General features: G+C 59.1%; 1 protein-coding gene across 1 annotated transcript in view; it reads right to left on the bottom strand.

The window, feature by feature from the left end:
- Positions 1-529: 529 nt before the first annotated feature.
- Positions 530-19,965, bottom strand: part of LASP1 (LIM and SH3 protein 1) — a 34,528-nt gene continuing 15,092 nt past the window's right edge. The window contains exons 3-7 of the mRNA XM_082331825.1: positions 15,186-15,270; positions 7,485-7,592; positions 3,948-4,104; positions 3,710-3,804; positions 530-3,377 (exon numbers count right to left, since the gene is read on the bottom strand). Of these exons, the coding sequence (XP_082187951.1) occupies positions 3,204-3,377; positions 3,710-3,804; positions 3,948-4,104; positions 7,485-7,592; positions 15,186-15,270 (619 nt within the window). The 3' untranslated portion in view covers positions 530-3,203. The remainder of the gene's footprint in view (positions 3,378-3,709; positions 3,805-3,947; positions 4,105-7,484; positions 7,593-15,185; positions 15,271-19,965) is intronic.

Here is a 19,965-nt window from a genome sequence, read left to right as displayed (position 1 = left end):
AAATAAAGCAAAAGTGAGCAGCAACAGCCATGGAGCCTTTTTATTTTAATTTTTCTGGTGATGCAAATAACATCCTTCTCCACACACCTTCAAGATTTTCTTTTCCCGCTGCTAAACACCGTAGTCGCTGAAAATCCCACCTTGAGAGGCTGCAGCAGCCAAGCTAAGCCGTCGCCAGCTGCTCTCTGAGCGCTGGGCTGGCTGGGGGCGGGAGGGCCCGGCCGTCGCGGTGCCGCGCTCCCGGAGAGGGCGGACGAAGCCGGGACCTGGTGCCCTGGCTATGCTGCCCGCAGCAAAGCCGACCATTGCCCTGGGTCTGGTCTCCGGAGCAGCCACCAGCACCCCTGATCCCAGCAGATCCCAGACCCACGGTGTAACTGGCGTTCGGCCTCCGAGAGCAAGACCCCGAAGTGGGTCAGCAAGCGAGGAGGCATCGCCTGCGCCTCCGTCATCCCCACCGTGTCCCAAGGGAGCCGGAAAACGGCCAGGAAAGCACCCGCAATCAAAGCCAGCACCATCGGCAGGTAAAAATTATACTTTTATTTTTAATTCGAGTAAACCAGGAAGAGAGAGAATCGGTTGGTTTGTTCCATTCGATGGTTCGGTTAAAAAGGCCAAATAACGTTTTTATTGGTGGGTGCTCAACCCGACGGGAAGGAGTACACAAGGACAAACCCCAATCAAGCGACGGATCCGGAAGAAAAACACGTTCTAAGCTCAGCACTGAGACGCAACCGGGGAAGCTGGGATGGACGAGGTCTATTTTACACGTGATGAGAAGCAATTCAGCTTTTAAATTTCTTTTTTTTTTTACTATTTTATTTATTTATTTATTTTAAATACAGGTTTAGGTGCTTTTCAGCTATGAAAAAAGGCAAAAAAGTGCATAAGTCGAGAGAAAAGGCAGAAATCAAGCAGTAAGAGATTCGTTTCCCATGGCAGGGGAGAAGGGGCAGGGCGTGGGAGGGGAGAATCAGGACAATGGTTTCAAGGTAGCATTAAAAAAAGGTTGGTATACCAAAACGTAATCGCCCGTGTTGTTTGGTCCATTAAAAAACGGTTTATTCACATTGATACTCCCCCCATTCCCAGACAAGAACGTGATTAAGAAGAGGATTAGCAGGGAGACACGGGCTCCCCCGCTGCCCAGCCGCCCCCTCTCCCCTGCTCTTGTGCTCGCTTGTTTTAGCACCAACCGGGATTCCCATCCCGTAAAGCCCATCCCGGCTGCTTCTGGGGTCCCATTTTCACCCCGAGGTGACGACGGCGCCAGGAGTCCCCGTCGCTCTCCCCCCTCCCGCTGCAGCCGGCTGGGGAACGAGCCAGGAGCAAAAGCGTCCCCTCTCCGGTCACCCCAGCCCCGGCACCATCCAGAACCAGCCCTGCAACCCCACGGGCTTTGAGAAAGGGGGCTGCAAGCGCGAGGCGGTGGGATCCTCTCCCCCTCCACGAGACCGTCCCCAAAGACCCGTCCCCCGAGAGAGCCAAGGGATGCCTCAGCCACTTTGGTCCCTAGATTCCCTCTTTCATTTGGGAATAGCAAAGGTGGCAGCTTCCCCTTGGAAGCATCCTGGCCCTGCGGTGCAGCGCAGCCAAAGCCCCGAGCAGGCTGGCAAGGGGACGGTCTCCTCCGGCTGCCCGGTTTCGGCGATCCGGGCTGCGCCGGGGCAGCGAGCAGGCACGGGGCAGTGGGAGCACCGGAGGCAGCACAAAGGCATCGCCGCTCCCCAATGTCCGGCTTCTCTGAGCCGGGAGAAGAGCATCCCACTCCCGCCCTCCCCACACAGGCTTCCAGTTATACCCACCCCTGTCCAGCTCCAGGACCTTCGGAGCCCAGAAGAGAAGGGGCCAGGGATGTGCTTTGAGATTTTGGTCCACGACGCGATCCCAAGCCAGCAGTGCCCCCAAAAGCCACCACCGCTGGGGACCAATGAGAGGTGCAGGGTGGCTCGGGGTGCCAAACCCTGGTCTCTGCCACTCAAGACCGAGCTGCCGGAGGGGACAGTCACCCAGGACAGTCCCCAGTGTGGTGGCAGAGGGGAAGGAGCTTTCACACATGGCTCAGAAGAGGCACAGGGACAGGGGCTGATCCTGCTGGCTCCCCAGACCATCTACCCAGTGAGTGGAGGGCTCGGGAGGGTCCCAAAAGCCCGGCAGCAGCAAGAGAAAAGCAGGAAGATTCTGGGTGAGTTTGGGGAGTGACCACTGCTGAGAGAGGAAGAGGCTGCCCCGGCACGGGGGGCCCAGGGCACCCCCAGAGCCTGGCCCCAGGAGAGAAAGCCGGGGCTGCAGGGGGGACGTGAGGTCTCGGTGTCGCAGCGCTCCCCGCCAGCGCGGAGGAGCGGGGAGCCCGGCCCCTCTCCGGCCCTCGAGCGGGAGCAGCAGCCTCCAGGCGAAGCAAGGCTGCGGCTGCTCCTTCACCTGCGCCCGCACAGCCCCGGCTCAGCCCCGGAGGCATTGGGGAGGCAGAGCAGGGCAGCCAGAGCCCGAGGCAGAAGCAAGAGCCGCTTCCAGGGCTGTCCAGAGCAGCCGCTCTGAATCCCAAGGAGAAAGAAAGATTTTGTTTAAGATTGGAACTGCGAACGTTTTTCTGTTTTGAGGACTGACGGGAGCCAAGATTGAATGGAAACACAGCACAGAGGAGCCGGGAGAAGCAACGGGAGGAGCCAGGGCGGTGCAAGGTGGAGGCTACCAGCCCATCCCTCCCGTCAGCCCAGGGCAGCCCTCGGGACGAGCATCCCTTCCCTCCTCCCCGCAGACATCGCTGCCCCTCTGCCCGTCCCCACTGGAGCGGGGGGAATTTGGTCCTAACGGGTGGTCTCCTCCTCCCTTTGCCGGGGTCCCGGCGACTCCGGCTGCTTCCCCCAGCCAGGAAATGCTGGAGCGCCCAGGAGGGCTAGAGAGGAGGGAGACCGAAGGAGAAGGAAAGCTGCGGCGGTTTGGTCTCTCGAGCCCCCAGCACCCCTTGCAGACAGTCCCTCGGTCCCGACAGAGCTAGAACAAAGCTAAATTGGCAAGAGAAACCAGAGGCGGCTGCAGAAACACAGAGTAACCGAGATGTCAGGACGCGGCTCCGGCGGACGACGGCAGAGCACACGGGATAAGGGATGCTGGGGCAGAGAGAGAGACGCGCACACACACACGGGGGCCGGCGCGGGCTGGGGGCTCGGCTGGCAGCCACGCGCCCCGTCCCCTCCCGCGGCTCAGATGGCCTCCACGTAGTTGGCGGGGAGCATGCCCGTGTCACCCGTGCGCTCCACCGTGCCGTACATCCATCCGTCGTCGATCTGCTGCACGTTGATGATGGTGTCGCCATCCTGGAAGGAGACCTCGTCTTCATCAGCCGCGTTGTAATCGTAGACGGCACGGAAACGCTTCTGTGGGGAGAGAGGGGTCAGTGGGCACGGACGCTCCCCGTGCCCTGCCCCAGACAGGCAGAGCTGCCATCCACGGGGGGGTCCCGGGGCAAGGAGCTGTGCCGAGCCCTACGGAAGAGCCGTGCCGGATCCAGGAGGCTCTCACCGGGCACTGCGCAGGGATGCTGGTGCCAGCAATGGCTGTGGGAAGCAGAAACCAGGCACCCAGCGTTACACCCACCAGCCCCTTCAAAACTGCTCTTCCCCTGCCTGGTCTGCAGGAGCGGGGAGCAACGGAGCAAACCCTAACCCCAGGGGTGGAAACTGGGGGGCTGGTGTTGGGCTGTACTCACCCCCCCTCCAGAAGGAGCGTTGCGCTGCGTAGAGGCTGGTGCCGCGGGCTCCTTGTAGCCGTAGGACTGAGACGACGGCTGCTGCTGCTGGTAGACTTGGGGGGAAGGACGGGTCCGTTAGCGAGAGCTGGGACGTGGGGGACACGCAAAGCCCCTCGCAAAGGAGCCAGCTGCTGCCCCAGCAGGCGCAGGGCCATGCACCGGGGCAGGCTGCAATGCCTGCAGCCCCCCGCCTTACCTGGGTTGCTGGGTTGGACGTGATGAGACGGCTGATGCTGCTGCTCTGCGGGTCTCCGGTAATTAGTGCTCTCCTGGGAGTTCCTGCGCTCCAGCTCAGCGCCCTCGCTGGGACTCGGGCCCATCCTGCTCCTCTCGAACTCTTCGTGGTATTTTATCTACAGCGACAGGAGAGGAAGGAGAGGTCAGAGCGCAGCCAGGACCGCTCTGCAGCGCCAGCCACGAGGCTGATCCCGGACCCCAGCAACGGCAGCAGCTCCTGCAGCCCTTCAGCACCAGCAACGTCCTTCACCTCGTCCCAGCTCATTTCTTTTTGCCACCAGGGACTCGGCATTAGCCATCTCGCAGCCTCCCCGGCAGTCCCAGGGGGCTTCTTCCCCACCCATCTCCACAGGGACATTTGCTCAGAGCCGTTTGTGGCACAGAAAGGAGGAGGTTTAAGTGTCCTATAGGTGGGACGTGCAATTTTTTCAGGCGTGGGTGAGATTCAAGACCAGGCTCCCAAGCCCGCAGGCGGCAGGAGCATGGAGCAAAAGCACCTTTCAGAAGTCCCCTCATGCACACGCCGAGTTCGGTGTGCGACTCCCCAGCCCGCAGCCGGGTACAGCAGGCGCCGCGGAGGTACCGCTCCAACATCTACCCCCAGATTTCTCTTTAACTGAAGCGTGAGAGAGCTTCAGGAGTTTTCGTTGAAGGAGACTCAAAGCAGATACCACCAAACACACCAGCTGCATCGGACCGAGCCTTCCCCCGCAGCCAGCGCAGAGAGGTGCCCCGCACAGCGGGCAGGAGGGAAGGGTTAACCCAGCCGCCTGGGCACGGGTGTAAAAATTAATAGCCACTTGTGTTGATGAATGCATCGCCATCGGAAAGCACCTGGAGCCCATTTGTCTGCTGGTTAAACAGTTATTTACTGAAGGGCACTACAGCAGGCTCCCTGCGCAGGCGGGAGGCAGAGCCTGGAGCAGAGCCACCCTGCGGGAAGGAGAGCACCCCGGGGGGAGCACCCTGCTCCCCCAGCCCCGGCAGGGAGCCTGAGCAGGGCAGCCTCAGGACAGCGCTGCCCGGTGCTCGGAGGCTCAGGCTTTGCACAGCTCCGTTGCCAGGAGGGTTTCCCCACAGTGCAGGACCCGTCTCGGCACCCTCCACCATGGCTGGCTGGGGGCACCTCTGTGCTGCGGGGGTCTTCGCACCCCAGTGAGCACTGCCGTCCTGGGCAGCCCCCTTTGCTGCCCGTGTGCCTGCCCAGCTGCACCCCCGGGAGCGAAACGCTGCCTGCGGAGCCAGGCTTTCTGCAGGGAGCGGGTCCTTTTCCGCGTCTTTATTAAATGGGTCACTGCAAGCCCAGGCTGGCAGCCAGATGCCCACGGGGAAGCTGCTGGAAACTGCTCCCGTGGCTGAGGGAGGGTGAAAGGAGCAGAGGGACACTGGTCTCATCTCTCTGCTGTGTTATTTAACCCCCCCAAACCTCCACAGATTCTCTCAAAAAAAGAGCAGTGCTTTCTGTAACAAAGACCCCAGCCCTGCTCTGTGGCCGGCAAGCTGCGCTCATCTCCTGCCAGCCCAGACCCCACTGAGAAGCTGCCCCCAGCGCAAATCTTCCAGCCAGGTCCCTTTCCCAAGTGGGAAGCCATCCCCAGCCCTCGCTGTCCTGGGGTTTGGTGTGCAGGTAACATCCCGCAGCTCCTCGGGGAGACACCAGTGCTTGCCAGGGAACCGGACAATGGCATCAGAAGAAGGAGGAATAAACACCCTCCTCCCGCCCTGCTGGGCAGTCTCGTGTTTGGGTACGTGTGTGAGCTCCTGTGTGTGTGCAAGCTCCCACCGTGGGCGCAGGCACCGTCCTCCCTCTCCCTGCAAGCCCAGGCCCTCTTCCCTTGGACGCCCTGGGGAAGCAAAGAGCATCTCCCGAGCTGTCCCCGAGGTAGGGATGCTTAAGGATGGAAAAGCTCCGGGACAGGCTTTCACCGTGTCTCGCATCACCTCGGCTGTAGGGGCTCTGGCTCACACCCCTGCCGCACCCCAGAGCATCGGGTTTTTCTCCGGCCAGGCACTGCCCAGGGCTCAGCTCAGGGCACTGCGGAGCTCGGAGCCGGGAGAAGCTCCGAGAAGCTCAGAGAAGCTCCGAGAAGCTCAGAGAAGCTCAGAGAAGCCGCCTGTTGAGCAGACACCCAAGAGTTTTCTCATGCAAAGCTGCGCTCCAGGGGCAGGTTTACTGGTCAGGGAGAAAGCAGCCTTCCCAGCCCTGCCAGGGTTTCGCAACAGCTCCTGGGCATTCGATAAGGAACACTCCCGACTTTCGCTAGCGGCTAAAGGTTAATTAACTCCCTGCGTTCTGCTGACAGGGTCGAGTTTGGGCAGGGGACAGACGCCCCGCGTCGCCGCAGCCAGCGCTGCAGCTATACGTGCAAGTGTGCATCCTCCTTCACCATGGCAACAGCCAGACATCCACATCTGCCACGTCCCGCACCGCCAGCACCTGGACACGGAGGGAGGCTGCTGGGTGAAGCACAAGCTGCCAGGCCAGCTGCCGCTGAACTTGGGCATGGCTTTAATAGCATTTTGGAAATGGAAGAGCTGGGTCTCTTGCAGACGCAGGACAGAGCTCCCCTTCCAGAGGGCCAAGGGAGGAGAGAGATGCCGCTGTGCACAGCCCCCGGGAACCCCTCCGTCTCAGCACTGAGGCAGGAGGGAAGCTGTGCGTGGCCAAGGGACCCCGAGGAGCTCCCTGCGAGGCTGCTCCGGCGCAGCGGCCACCGCAAGATGTGGGCTGTAGGTAGGAAAGCGGACGACGCTGCCTGTCCTACCCTCGGGGCTGGTGACAGCAGGTGGCGGGACCCTGGGGACTGCGCGCAGCCTCGGCACAACCCAACAGCAGCAGCAGCAGCTGCAAACGGCCCTGACAGCCGGATGGCTGGACAGGGCTTTGCGGGAGTCAGAGGACGGGTCAAGGCCAGCGGAGCCTGGCAGGGGACGGTCACAGCTGCAAAGGGACAGGAGGAAGAGGTGTGCCTTTGGCCGGGGTTTCTGCACACAAACACAAGCCAGAGAGAGCACAAGAGGGACTGGAGGGCCTCGGGGGAGCAGCGCAGGGCCGGCTGCGGCGAGCCCAGCCCCAGCGAGCCCGGCCCCCGCCGTGCCACCCATGCTGTGGGTTACAGTGACAGCCAGGGACGGATGGGGCTGCCCCCGGTCCACATCTGCCCCCACCGAATGCCACTCTCTGCTGCTCCCCTCCTCGCTTCACACAATCGATGTGGACTTGAGCACTTTCGGAGAAGCGGAGGACTCGGATACCCCTCTGGATCCGGCTGCGGCCTCTGCCAGCACGGAGGAGCCAGGAGAGGTGCAAGAGGGTCACAAGACACCCGGGCAAATGGGCTGGAGAACGAATGCTGCCAGGCTTCAAGACGCTGCAGCCTCACGCGCTTGCTAGCAGCCGTCGGAGCACGGGTCCGCTCGGGCAGGGCCCCCCCAGCCTCCTCCGGCGGGAGGAAGGTCATGGCAATATCACACGCGGAGATTAGAAGCTACTCACGTTGCTGATCTGATCTTGAGTCTTTTTGATTCTCTGCAGCTCCGGGGTGTCAGCCACCACGCTGAAGCCTTTTCCCTTGTTCTTCTCAAACTCCTCCTTGTAGCGAATCTGTGTACAAGCAAGAAAAAACAGATTTAGACCCATGTGCTTCATGAGATGCAGCAGCTTTCTACCAGGGCCTCTGCCTTGCTCGGGAGACCCCCCCAGTGTACCCAGTAATAGCAAACCGGGGTATTGCCAAGAGCTGAAACACACAAACAGCTTCCTATGCATCTGCTGATCTTGCCTCTCTTTCAGCAGGGGCTGGGGTAACTCAGATTTACTTTGAATTTCCTGTGGGCTACCAGTGCACCCAAGTCACGTACCACAGAGCTGCTGACCCATGGCAAGCTGCCTGCGCGAGAGCCCCGAGGATTTTTATGAGCTACACCCATACAAGAGCGTTTCCACGTCAGGGGACGTTCAGCCACCTCGGGGTGGAGGAATACACCCAGGAAGACCAGAACGAAACCAGAGCGTGGAGGGCGGAGGCTGGCAAAACACAAGCATCCTCATTTCTGTTTGCCAGACACTGACATCAGCATCCCTTCCCATCACACCCAGGAGCTGAAAAGTCCCGGTTTTTTTTGCCTTTTTTTTTTTGTTGTTGTTGTTTTGTTGGTTTTTTGGAAATATAGCTCTATACAGCTTCAAGACCGGGGTTTCCAGCTCTCCAGGAGGGAGCTAACACGGCACACAGCCACAGCCCAGATGTGCCCCCCAGCCCTCGGCAGCCTCGGCTCCGGGGGTTGCTGGTCCCAGTCCCGGGTCCCAGCTGGTCCCGCTCTGCGCAGGACTGCTGCTCTCCCCCAAGCCACCCAGAAGCAGAAGCAGCTTCTGCAGAGGCTGAAACCCAACCGCTGACTTGATGGCTCCAACAGGGAAGGAAACAGCACCCAGCTGCCCGGCCCGCCCCAGCGCAGCGGCTTTGCTGACTTTCAGATCTGATCGGCCAGAAAGACGCCCCGTTTTCATGAGTGGGGGACGCAGACGTGCAGGGGGATACCCTGACCTCCTCCACCCTCTCTGCGAGGATCTGGCCTTGCGCTGACGGCTGTCAGAAGCTGCCTCTGCCCATTTGGGGAGGAAAGAGCCTTAGGGGCTGGCTGGTGGCAGCCTACAAATGTGCAGCCGAAGCTGCCCTTCCCCGGGATTCACCTCCCCGGAGCTTGCCTCTGCGCTGCAGACAGTTGTATGTGGTCACTAAAATGAAAAGGTCACCACCGCTCCTCATGCAAGCAGATTAAACCTCTGGGCTGCCGTGCAGCCAGCACAGGCACGGCAGCCTGGCTCTGTGCACGCAGAGCGGGGCCGATGCTCAGCCCCTGCGGCCGGCGGGAGGCTGCGGGCAGGGGACAGAGCTGCCGGCGCCGGGAGAAGCGGAGCAGGAGCCGCCTTTGATGGAGCAGGCTGGGAGAGATGCATCGCTCCCCGAGCAGGAGCAGGGAAACGCTCACCCAAGCGCAGGGGCCAGACACCGGCGTGTCTGGCCAGCACAGGCAGCTTCCCGTAACCCTTCCCGTCCCACGGCCGGACGGTAGCCTGCCAGATGGACGGTCGGGGAGCCGGGCTGGCCCGCAAAGAAAGAGCTTGCAGGATGAGGGCTGTGCTTGCAGATCGGCGCCATGCTCACGTGTGCCGTGCCAAGATAAAGCTCGGAGGCAGGGAACCGGCAGCAAGGCGGGGGAGGCAGGATAAAGCTGATTTCTCCCCGACACACACTCCTACAGAGACACTCCTTCAGACCTCACATATTTGCCTCCCATCCAGACGGCGCGTCCAGCTGGGCCTGGAAACACCTTTCAGGAAAAGCTGCCAAACATTTAATAATATCTTCTGGAGGAGCCAAGACACACCTCTGCCGCCATCTGCGCTCTCCCGTGGCCTCGCCTGGCTCCCGCGCGGGACCTGGCACAGCAGGCAGGGGCAGGCAGCATCTGGGCCACGCTGATGTGCCCAGGTCAGACCCCTCCAGCGCTGGAGCCAGCCAGGGCTGCGGGCACGCAGCACACCACGGAGCAGGTCCTGCCCCGTCTCTGGTCCGGAACGGCACAGGAAACAAGAGATTTCCAGGGGAAAATGAGACACCGCGGTTTCCATTTTGCAGAGGGGCTGCAGGCTCACACCAGCTCTGGGCTCCCCACCCCGCAGCCGGCCCTGCCAGGAGGCCGGGGTGGCTCAGAGGCCACAGTGCCCGCGGCTCGGAGGGTTTTGTCTGGAGCAGGAGGGGATGCCAGACACCAGCTCCGCAACGGGCACCGGCAGGCAGGCGGGAGAGCTCGCCGCTGGCTGCACGGGTTAGCGGTGCAGATAGCCCAGAGCTCAGTGCTCCGCTTGCAAACATAACGTTTCCTCTTCCTATCCTGCAAACCAGGAGAAATGCAAGTTTTGAAAGCATGTCGGAGCCCCTACCACTTCTTCACAGCCATAGCGTACCACAGAAACCCTTAGCTAGATGGTATGATCACGTTAGATTTCTAACTCTAATGCGACATTAGAAAGCAAAGGCTTAATGAACCAGGCTGCAGAGTCCACCCTGGGAGGATATTAATACCACCAAGATGCCAAAGCACATCAGAGGAACACAAGAGACCAATTTCAAGGCAGAAGTCTCCTTTTGCTTGAAGCAATAAGAGGGAGAGAAAGAACTTGTGCTCGCTGGGTTAAAGAATGTATCTTGAACACCACCGATTAGGAAGGAGCAGCCTCGAGGTGTTAACCACTGGGCACAAGGAACCAAAGGTTACCAGAGCCGCGACATAAAACGGATGACACAGCCGGCCGGGGCGTCAGGAGGGGGTGAGTCAGCCCCACGAGCTGCTCTGCAAAGCACCGGCCCCAGTTTGCTCAGCCGCAGCGGCGGGCGGGCAGAGGGGCCGTGTTCGCCCTTCATCTGCTCCGCTTTCAATAAGGGCTGTTTTCCTCCAGAGCTCCGCAGCCTGGGCGCGGGATGCCGGCCCCGCCGTCGCGCTTGGAGATGCTGCTCGGAAGAAGAGGGTTTATCCTCCCTGAGGAGGGGGCACTGGGCCCCAGCTGCAAATGCACAAGCTGACGAGCTTTAAAGAAATCCAGGCTAGAAAGATAGCGTCACCAAGTGAGAAGCTAATCACAAGGCTAAGCAGTTCCTTTGATAAGTTCTGTATTTTTACCCTCCTAAATCCCACCCCCCTCCACCTTCCTTGGTTTTTTTACCCCTCTAACTTGCAGGACACAGGAACTTGGCCCTAAAAAACTGCCGTACAGGATGTCTGACTGCAGGGGGGACCCGACCCAGGAGTCATGCTGGTACCTGGGGGCAGATCTAACCCAAAACACACATCCAAGGCTGGTGCTCCCAGCTAGCCGGGGTTCCTGCACCCCAGCACACGGGGCTGTGGAAATCAGAGCGTGGCACGAGCATCGGGGCGATGCTAGGAGGAAGCAAGGGAGGCCACCAGGCCAACGCTGTCCGCGTGCTCAGCATGGGGGATTTGCAATTTAACAGGATCCCCGGCCTTTCCTGGCTTTGGCAGAGGAGTGCGGGGTCCCGCCGGGCTGCAGCCATCGCCAGGGCCGAGCGCGACGGCCGGAAAGGAGGGAGGAAGCGTTCAGACAAGGCGCCTTTCAGCTTCTCCCTGCCTTATATGGGCAGCGGGTTGTGCAGGCAGGAGTCTGGCAGGCAGCCCTGGGTGGGGAGCGGTGACCCGCGACCCCCGGCCACGCAGGAATCCCACTTGCGGCACAGGCTGCCCTTCGAGAGGCACGAATCCTTTGCTGCAGCCACGCTCCCGGGGTCCCGCTCCCTTTGCTCCCTCGGAAACTCGAGCGCAGGTGACCCTGAGCGATAAGGAGGGACAGAAATGCAATGCACGGTTCGGTACGTCCCGCCGTGCTTTCACAGGGCACGTGAGCACCGCTGGGAACCAGCTCAGCGCTGTGCCGGGGGCTGTAGAGAGCCAGCGCTCCTGCCCCTCCGGCCAGAGCTGCCAACCCACACACCCACTCCTGTCGCTCTGGCTCGTAGCTGCCTTTCATCCACACGCTGTGTTAAAGAGCGGAGTGATGCAGGCAGTGCCGCATCCACACCTCATCCCATCATAATAATAAAACGGGATCCACAATTTCCCCAGAGGAATTGTTCACTCCATGATAAGGACAGCGACAACTCACGCATCCGTGCGTTATCCGAAGGGAGCTGGAGAACGGCCCTTCACACGTTACGACCCCTCGCAGGTCTCGGCTCAAGCACGTTAAACCCTGGGTACGTCCCCATCCCCAACGTCGCTCCCCGAGGTGACAGACGCCGGGCTGCAGAAGGGGACAGGTCTCCCACGCCACGGGAGCCTCCACCCTCCGGCAGGAAGGGCTGCACCCAAAACCACCCATTTTAAGAGTTTGGAAAAGGAGCCACAGGACAGGAACCTGCAATTTTCTTGCCGCGCGTGGGCTGTAAGAGAAGGCTGCAGGCGTCAAAGCTGTCACTTTGGAGACTCATTTAGCTGCACAGGACACCATCATCCAGCGTCTGCCAGTGACCGGAACAGAAGACGCCTTCTCAGCAGACACAAATAGCGGAGGCATCGTGAGCGACGTGAAACCGCTCCGGCTCAGCACGCAGCTGCCCCGTCCCCACCCCCGGCACACAACTGGCTTTTCCAGTCGCAGCGGGGTGGACAGGGAGTGTATTTTTGGTAGGAGGAAATATAGGATCAGCCTCCTCGGGGTCATCTGCAAGGACAGCGGCTCTCCAGCCCCACAGGAGCTCTGCTCCAGAGGAACGGGCTAAACGGCTGGGGAGCATCGCTCCCACCGCCGGGGAACGATGCTCCAGGGGTCAGAAACCCCTTGCAGAGGACACAGCCCCAGTGATTTCCCTTCTCCTGCTGCAGCTCCCAGCTGTTCCCAGCCACAGCTTCTCCGCAGGGACAGACGCTCGGGGAAGCCTCACACCGAGGACCAAAGGCTTGGCCACAGCTGAGTTTGGCTGGCAAATGCAAGCTTGGAGGCACGATGTGACTGCTCGTGTAACCCTGATCTTACTCCACGAGGGATTTTACTACTTGACCCACGTGCAGAGCTCTACCTATCCCAGCAGCGTTAGCCGGGATGCACTTTTTGGGTAGCACGTGAACTGGCAAACCGTAGTGCAGAAGCCCTTCCACCAGGCTGCCATCGCTGCGAAGCAGAGCCAGCGAGCCCTTCGCCACAAGCCTTTCCCGGTCTCAGCTAACAGCTCCACTTCATCCAGTTAATTTGTGAGACTGTGAACCCTTCTGCCTGCTCTGGAAGGGCTGAAGTGACCTATTCCCGTCCCCAGGGGTTTGCTCAGCTCCTGCAATTAGTAAGAAGGGATTGTCCATAAACCAGAGCGGCTGCTAGTGTTTCAGCTAGAGTGCTTCAAGAAATACAAATGTTTGGCACTTGGAAAATAGGAGCCTCCCTTTGTAGGCAGAACAAAGGCAGAGAGGAATTAAGATCTTATCTGAAGCGTGTTTAGGATCTCTCCTCCCCAGGGCTCCCCGTTGCTTCAGCCTGGCAGTTTCCACCTGGTTCAGCGATGCCACCTCCCTCCGCCTGCTCCCGCATCCCCCCCAGCCCCTCGCCGCAGGGGCTGCGCCAGCACCAAACCGCCAGCACCCCCGCGCCAGCCTCTTCGCCCTCCCGCTCACCGAAATCCAGCTTTGCAGCTCATCCTGGTGTGAAACCAGCCCTGAAAAGTACCGGTGCCTGGCAGACTGGAAGACCCCGCCTGCACCCCAGCCCCATTTCTGACATGTTCACGTGCAACCAAGAGCGCAGAAGGCTCTTACAGCTCTGTGCTATCCCAGCTGCGGCCCCCCAAAGTCCAGGAGACCACCAGGATCTGGGCATGGCTGCTTCTCTCCCGGGGACAGAGGTCCTGCTGGCATTGAGTTGTAGTGACCAACTTCTGGAGGTGCAGGCTGGAAAGAAGACAGACACCCCCACCCTGCAAGGCAGCTGGCTCTGCTTCCAGCCACCTCCCGCACACCACGAGGAGCTCAAAGTCCCAACCAGCTACAGAAAAGCCCAGGCAGCGGAGCACGCTCCCTCCCCAGGGTCTCCTTTAATAAGCAACAACTAATGAAGAGCCTGAATTCATTGTAAGAGCAGCGCTGGAGCCTCCAGACTGCTCGGTACAGCATTATCTCGATTGTTACCATGGAAAAGCAACTGTGTCCCCTTAACGGCTCTGTGAAACACAAAGCCAGCCCCAGGCTGAGCTCTAGCTCTAAGCTTGAGCCAGGCCGTGCTTGTGCAAGCCAGGGAGCTGTTGGGCAACTCGCTCTGAGGAAGAGACCTTACAAAAGGCAAGGTTTCAAAACTCAGCGCTGGCTGCGTGGGCACCGCCAGCTCTGCCTGCTAGCAGGTGAGGTCCTGAGCTTCCCCCTCCTCCTCCTCCGGCGGGATGCATTCCCAGGCGATCTGCTCTTCAGCTCCTGGCACTCTCAGGCTAACGGGAAGAGAAGGAAGGAAGGTCGCAGCATCCTTCACAGCACAGCAGGGAGAGGTGTGCACGGATCCCGAAAAATGACTGCTCGCCCTGAAAACACCACTACGGCAAATCCTGTGCTGTCCTCCCTCTGCCCAGGACCAACGCCGAGCTGAGCCAACGTGCCTTGCTGAGCCAACGTGCCTTGCTGACAACACTCCGGGCAGTCTTTTTGCCCCTTTTCAACGGAAAAAAGAAACTAAACACATTCCCAGAACAGCTGCCACATCCTGTGTTCTCCTGCGAGACGCTGACTCAAGCCAAACTTGCCACTGGATGCATTTTCTTCCAGGGCAGCGTACCCTGAGCAGACACCTGCAGTTCTGCGACATCGAAGCTCACGACAACGGTTCAGGGCATCGTCTCAAGACGCTTCAACACAGCCCCTCAACAGAGCAAAGTCCCACGAAGAAGGGTCACCCACCAAAGCTGCCCGTTTCTGTGCTAACCGTGCCCTTCCAGCTGTTTCTCTGCAAAATGGATGCTCGTAGGTGTGTTCTCAGTGTTTCGGAGTAAGAGAAGGAAACCAGGGGTTGCTCCTTGGCCCACCCAAGGGGCCAAGAGCAAAGCAGTTCCCACTGCATCATCAGGAGATATTGGTGCAAGAACCCAGCCCGCAGCCATGCGTCAAGGCTGGGGACTTTTGCTGATCCAGGGACACCTTCAGGGTATAAAACAGGACATGTCTGGACAACACCCTTCTCAAACAGGCTCTGCTCTTCCCACTAGAGAAAGAAATCTTTATCTGTGCCAGTCGTTATCCCTTCTATCTGTTTATTTCTGCTTGCCAGAGCTTTCAAGCCCTACAAGATTTGGGTTTACCTGAAATACTCGCCTAGAGAGTCAACGCCTGTCCAGATGAGGCCGTTTGCCGTTTCACCTGATTATGTTGCTGGACGGGAGCAGGGAAAAGATAAACTGGTGCAAGGCATGGACTGGGAGCGGCAGTCTGCCTGCTGGCCCCTTCCCACCTCCGGGAGGTCACAGCAGCCACGGATGAAGGGAAGAGCAAACACAGCTGAGATGGGTGCGACCTGAGGGGAGGGACCCACGGCCCAAAGCCGCCTCTCCCTCCTTTGTGTGAGGCCGTAGGAAAGCACCAGAGCACGGAGAAGGTAGGGCGATGGGGCAAAGTACGGCAGCCCCGGGCGAGGAGAGACCCGCGCGCTCACCTGGCTCTGAAGCTCGCTCTGCTGCTTTAGACGCAGGTTCTCGGGAGTGTCTGCCACCATGGTGAAGGACTGCTTCGGGTAGTGTCTGGGGAGAGAGGGGAGATCGTTAGTCACCGTGTCCCTACGGGCCACGACCACGCTCGCTGCCCTCTCCCGTCCACGACCAGCAGCCCCCTGCAAGCACCAGGGGATCCCAGTGCTGCGGCCCCGCTCCAGAGCATCACGGCGAGCAGCGGCAGCGCAGCCAGGGCTGCAGAGCCATCGACGGGCAGCTTTAGCAGCAGCCATTTGGGACGATGGGATTTCTCACTGCGCAGGCTCACACCTGACGCCTTCCCCAGCAGGCACACATTTCTCACTGGGTTCTCTCCCAATATATTAACTTCAGTTTTATCAAAAAAGGGGAAGGGGAGGTTTTTTTCCTCAGGGGACAAAGCCATTCCATGTTTGCGCCTGATTTCTGGAGAGACCTTAACACATCTTCAATTTTCCATTAAACAGTCCTCAGGGTAACATTAGTCCAAGTAAACGCTGCTAACGCTCCGGTTTACGACTGTGCCCGTTTCACCGTACCAGCTGTGACGGGTCAGAGGGGAGCGGGGTGGTTTTACTTGCTTATTTTACTGAAGTTTCAGCCACACGAGCCTCACGTTATGGTTTCCTGGTACCGCAGAATATCACAACCCTGACGTAGACCATGTCAGCATAACCGTGCCCGTCTTGGGGCAGAGTCTGCACGACCCATCGGCACCAGTGCAGCACGTTTAGTGAATCCTTAGGACGTGCCTGGAGTGGGAGTTTAAAGCAGGAGACCTCTGTCGTGGTCTGGCTACAAGCCAGCGGCTACTGTTCTGGAGTGCCATGTAGCAGTTTCTGAAAGCACGTGCAGCCTTTGCTATAGACAACAGAAATCAACAGTTAGACGACCTCAGGTACTGGCAGAAAGTAAATATCTAATCCTAAAGCTGGAGGCTGCTACAAGCCCCGTCCAAGCAGGCGGGCGAACTTCACGTGGCCATTCCCACCTCCAGGAGACACAGAAAACGGCAAGAGGCAAATCGCTGCCGTAACAGGGGAGGTTTGGTGTGCAAACTGGGCTCGACCGGACCCCGATGGCAGTTATTACTGGAGTCTCTCACGCTGCCAAGAAGTGGCAGGGTCAGTCCCAACAGCGCGATGCGTTACCACTCAGGTGCCGGTCCTTCACTTGGGGTCAGCCGCGTCCTGCATCCCAGAGGATGCTCTCGCCCATGGCCAGACCCAGTCCCGGCAGCCAGCCTCGCTGTATCTGGAGGACTCTACAAGTGGTGCAGAGGAAACTGTTGGCAAGAGGAACGTCTCCAGACTGCTCGGCGCTGGCCGCCGTGGAGGCGAAGCCCTCGGTGCACAACGCTCCTCAGGAAATGCCCAGAGAGGAAATCTGACACTGAACAGATGGTAACTGCTCTCACGGGATGGCAAAGAAACCAGAGACATCCCACGGCAGCACCCCGGGTTTATAATGCAGAGAGCAAGGGGAGGAAAACTGCCTTTTGAAAGGGTCAGAGGTTTCTCTTTCACAAGAGTTAAAGCAGAACTCCCAAATTCGGTGGCAGAAAGACGGTAGGATTTTAGGAAAGTCACTGCCTAGCACAGGAGAGCGGGTGGGAGGCAGAGACAGCACCAGCATCACCCCAGTTCACGCTGGACGCGCGTGGCATCAGGGCAGCGGCTCACGCCGCAGCTCAGTTTCGCTTTCAAATGCATGCAAGAACTTGGGTAAATTCTCTTGCAAAGCCAGGCAATCCGACAGCTCTTGAAAGAGGTGACCAGGGCTAAGCAGTCCCCCGAGAACAGCCTGCAGCTCCTCGCAGAGGACACCGGGGAGGTCTCAGCCGCTCCTGGGGATCTGAAGGCTTTGAGCACAACGCTGATCCCAGTTTCAGGGCCATAACTCAGATTGTGCAGCCTCCAGTTCCCACACCTCCATCCATGTAGCCCAACCGGTGGCTGAACCAAGCTCTCACCCGAGGGCTACGCAGCAAACTATGGGATAGCTGCAGCTCCTGTCCCTTCCCAGACCACATGAAATGGGTCTTTGTGGGTCTTAAGAAGCCCCTGGGCTGTGCTTTGGGAGCTCCTTCGCTCCAGCATTAGCAATTATCTATTTAAAGAATCAGCATTAGCACCTCTGGCCAAGGCTAATCGAAGTGTGGTCAAATAAGCAGAAAGCCAGCTGCATGTGGAGGAGTCTGGCTGAAAGCTGCTGCCTTAGAGCAATGCTGTTGGAGCAGGACAGCAACAGATAGGCAACCACAGACCTGCCAGAGCAGCACATACCTCGGTAAAGCAGCAACGCAGGAAACTCGAGAATAAAAATAGCTGCCTCAGCCTCACTGAAAAAATAAGCGAACCCCCACTACACACACAGAAACCAAACAATGCAGATGTGGTTTGCAGAAAGGGGAAAAGACAACTCAGCAAGCAGCAGCTCGCTGCCTGCTCCCCTCCCCAGCCCTGTACGGCATGGCGGGGAACCCACCCTCCAGCCAGCTTCCCCCCCCCCAAAATACACCACCACCTCCCTGCTCCAGGTCTTGTGCTGCTGGACACCACCTGCTGCCGTGGCCCATCACCACCGTCCCAGCTGCCTGCTGCTTTAGGGGAGGTGGGAGTCAACACCAGGGTCCCAGAGGGATGGCAAATACTCTGCCCATCTGAGGACAGCCATCCCCCGAGCATCTGACGGGCATCGGCGACGACACCCCAGCCAGCCCTCATCCTTCACCAGCACGGGGGGGAGCAGAGAGGACACAGCCGTACCCACACCAAATAAGCCTAAATCAACCCTCCACAGCCCCCCCAAACACCCAGCAATAAGATCGAAAAGGACAAGAATCAGTTTTAGACAAACAACAGATCACCACCTGCGCGAACGATACGGTTTAATCCCTGTTTAGATTAATCTGATTAGAGGGGATAGAATATTGCATGTTCAGGCTCCCTTCCCCACTGCCTTCAGGCGCTGGTATGTCAAGGCTTCGCACTGGGATACAATATCAAGGCAGGTATTTCACCAAGCTACTGCCTGCGGCTTGCTGCAGAGAAATTCCTGCATTAAGACTCCAGTGATGATAAAATCTGATTCTCCAGGAGGGTCCCGCGCTCACCAGGAGCAACGGACACCGGGCAGACATCGCGTTACAGAACCGGACGTGGGTTTGCCGTTTCTTTACGCGCTCTGGCCATTTTGGCCACCGTTCCCGATCTCCCGGCAGCCAGCGCCACCGGAGCGTGGCGCTCAGGGGGGTGCTATCCTGACCCACCTCTCCGTCGGGCACTTCAGCAGCGGCAGCAGCCGACCCTTTGCCACGGAGCTGCGCCGGCGAGCGACACGTTAGAAGCAGCAAACCAGCATAAGACACCTTGGGACCAAATCCACGCCTGCTGCTGTCTGCTGCCAGCAGAGATGAACAGCCTGGGGGGCTGGCGAGGGACGGGCTCGGTCTAAATTACATCGGCCCAGCTTGGCCTCTGGTTTGCAAAGATTGCTCCTGTAAAGGCTGCTGCAATCACACCGGTTGCTGGGTTAATGCATTCATACCTTGAAGAGACAACATCAAGGGAAGCGGGTCCTTTTGCCATCACAGAGGTGACAAAAACCCTTCTTAGTAGCCCATAAGCTTCAGCGGCGAGGCAGCGCGGGCCAAAGGAGGCTGCATTTAACAGCCCTTGCTCCAGGGGTGCCGCACCGCAGCGGCTGGCGGGGATGACTCCCCTTCCGAAGGGGCAGCACGTGTTACGGCTATGGGGAGGCTGCCATCGGCTGGGCAGCGCCAGGAGCAAACACCATCAGCAGGAGGGGGGCATTTTTTTTGTCCAAACCCAGGTGCCATTAGGCAGCTGCTGGGGGAGCTGAGGCTCAATTAACGGTAGTGCTAATCCAGTAAGTGCAGTACCTCAGCTTACAGGGGCACGAGAGGAGAGTCTTGAGACTTGTCTCTTGTTTTACCCGAGTTACCGCTCACATCCTGGAGCCCTTTCCTGAGTTTCTTGGAAGTCACTGCCTGACTCCTACCAAGGTCAAAAAAAACAAAGCCACCTTTTAAGTACAAAGAGCTCGAAACCCAAATGCCCTCCCAGATCGCTAATTCTCCATTTGCGGATCAGGTCTGGAAGGCAACAGGCTATGCAGACCAGCCCCAGCCCTGCCGCGAGGATGGGAACGGAGCTCTGTCCCAGTCCTACGAGGAGAGCCGAGTGCCACCACCACTGCCCAGGGTCTTTGCAAATCCAGAAGGTTTTTTCCTGCTGCTCAGCAGCAGCTTTTACAGAGATCCCCGCTTTTAACAGCTCCAGCCCCTGAAGGGCACAGGGATGGCGGGCTGCACGCAGCCCCCAGGCTGGCAGGAAAGCCACATGGCTCCCGTGAAGGGCAAATGCAATTTTTAAGTTGTGTGCACCGCCAGCCAGAGCTGCATTTACAGCTCAGCCACGGCCCAGGAGCTCCCGTACTATCTGCTGGTGCTGCGAGCTGAAATCATCCCATTGCCATGGCAACCGCATCCCATGCCCTGGGCATGCTAATAACGCTTGGGAGAAGACGAGTCCCCAGCAGCAGCCTCCGGATGCAGGGAGGAGGGAAGCCCCAATCACTGCGAGGGCTGGAAACAGAGAAATTCATCGCTGTGAAGCTCAGAAACTGTAAAGCCACGGAGGTAGGGGAGAGAAAAATAAAAATAATCTGAAAGAGAGCTAACAGCCCCGCTTCTCGCATTTACCGGAACGCTGTACCCACAGC

This window comes from Platalea leucorodia, assembly GCF_965183815.1.
Source record: "Platalea leucorodia genome assembly, chromosome: 22".
NCBI lineage: Eukaryota > Metazoa > Chordata > Aves > Pelecaniformes > Threskiornithidae > Platalea > Platalea leucorodia.
Note: the sequence above shows the minus strand (reverse complement) of the source record. Positions and strands in the feature narration are given on the sequence as shown.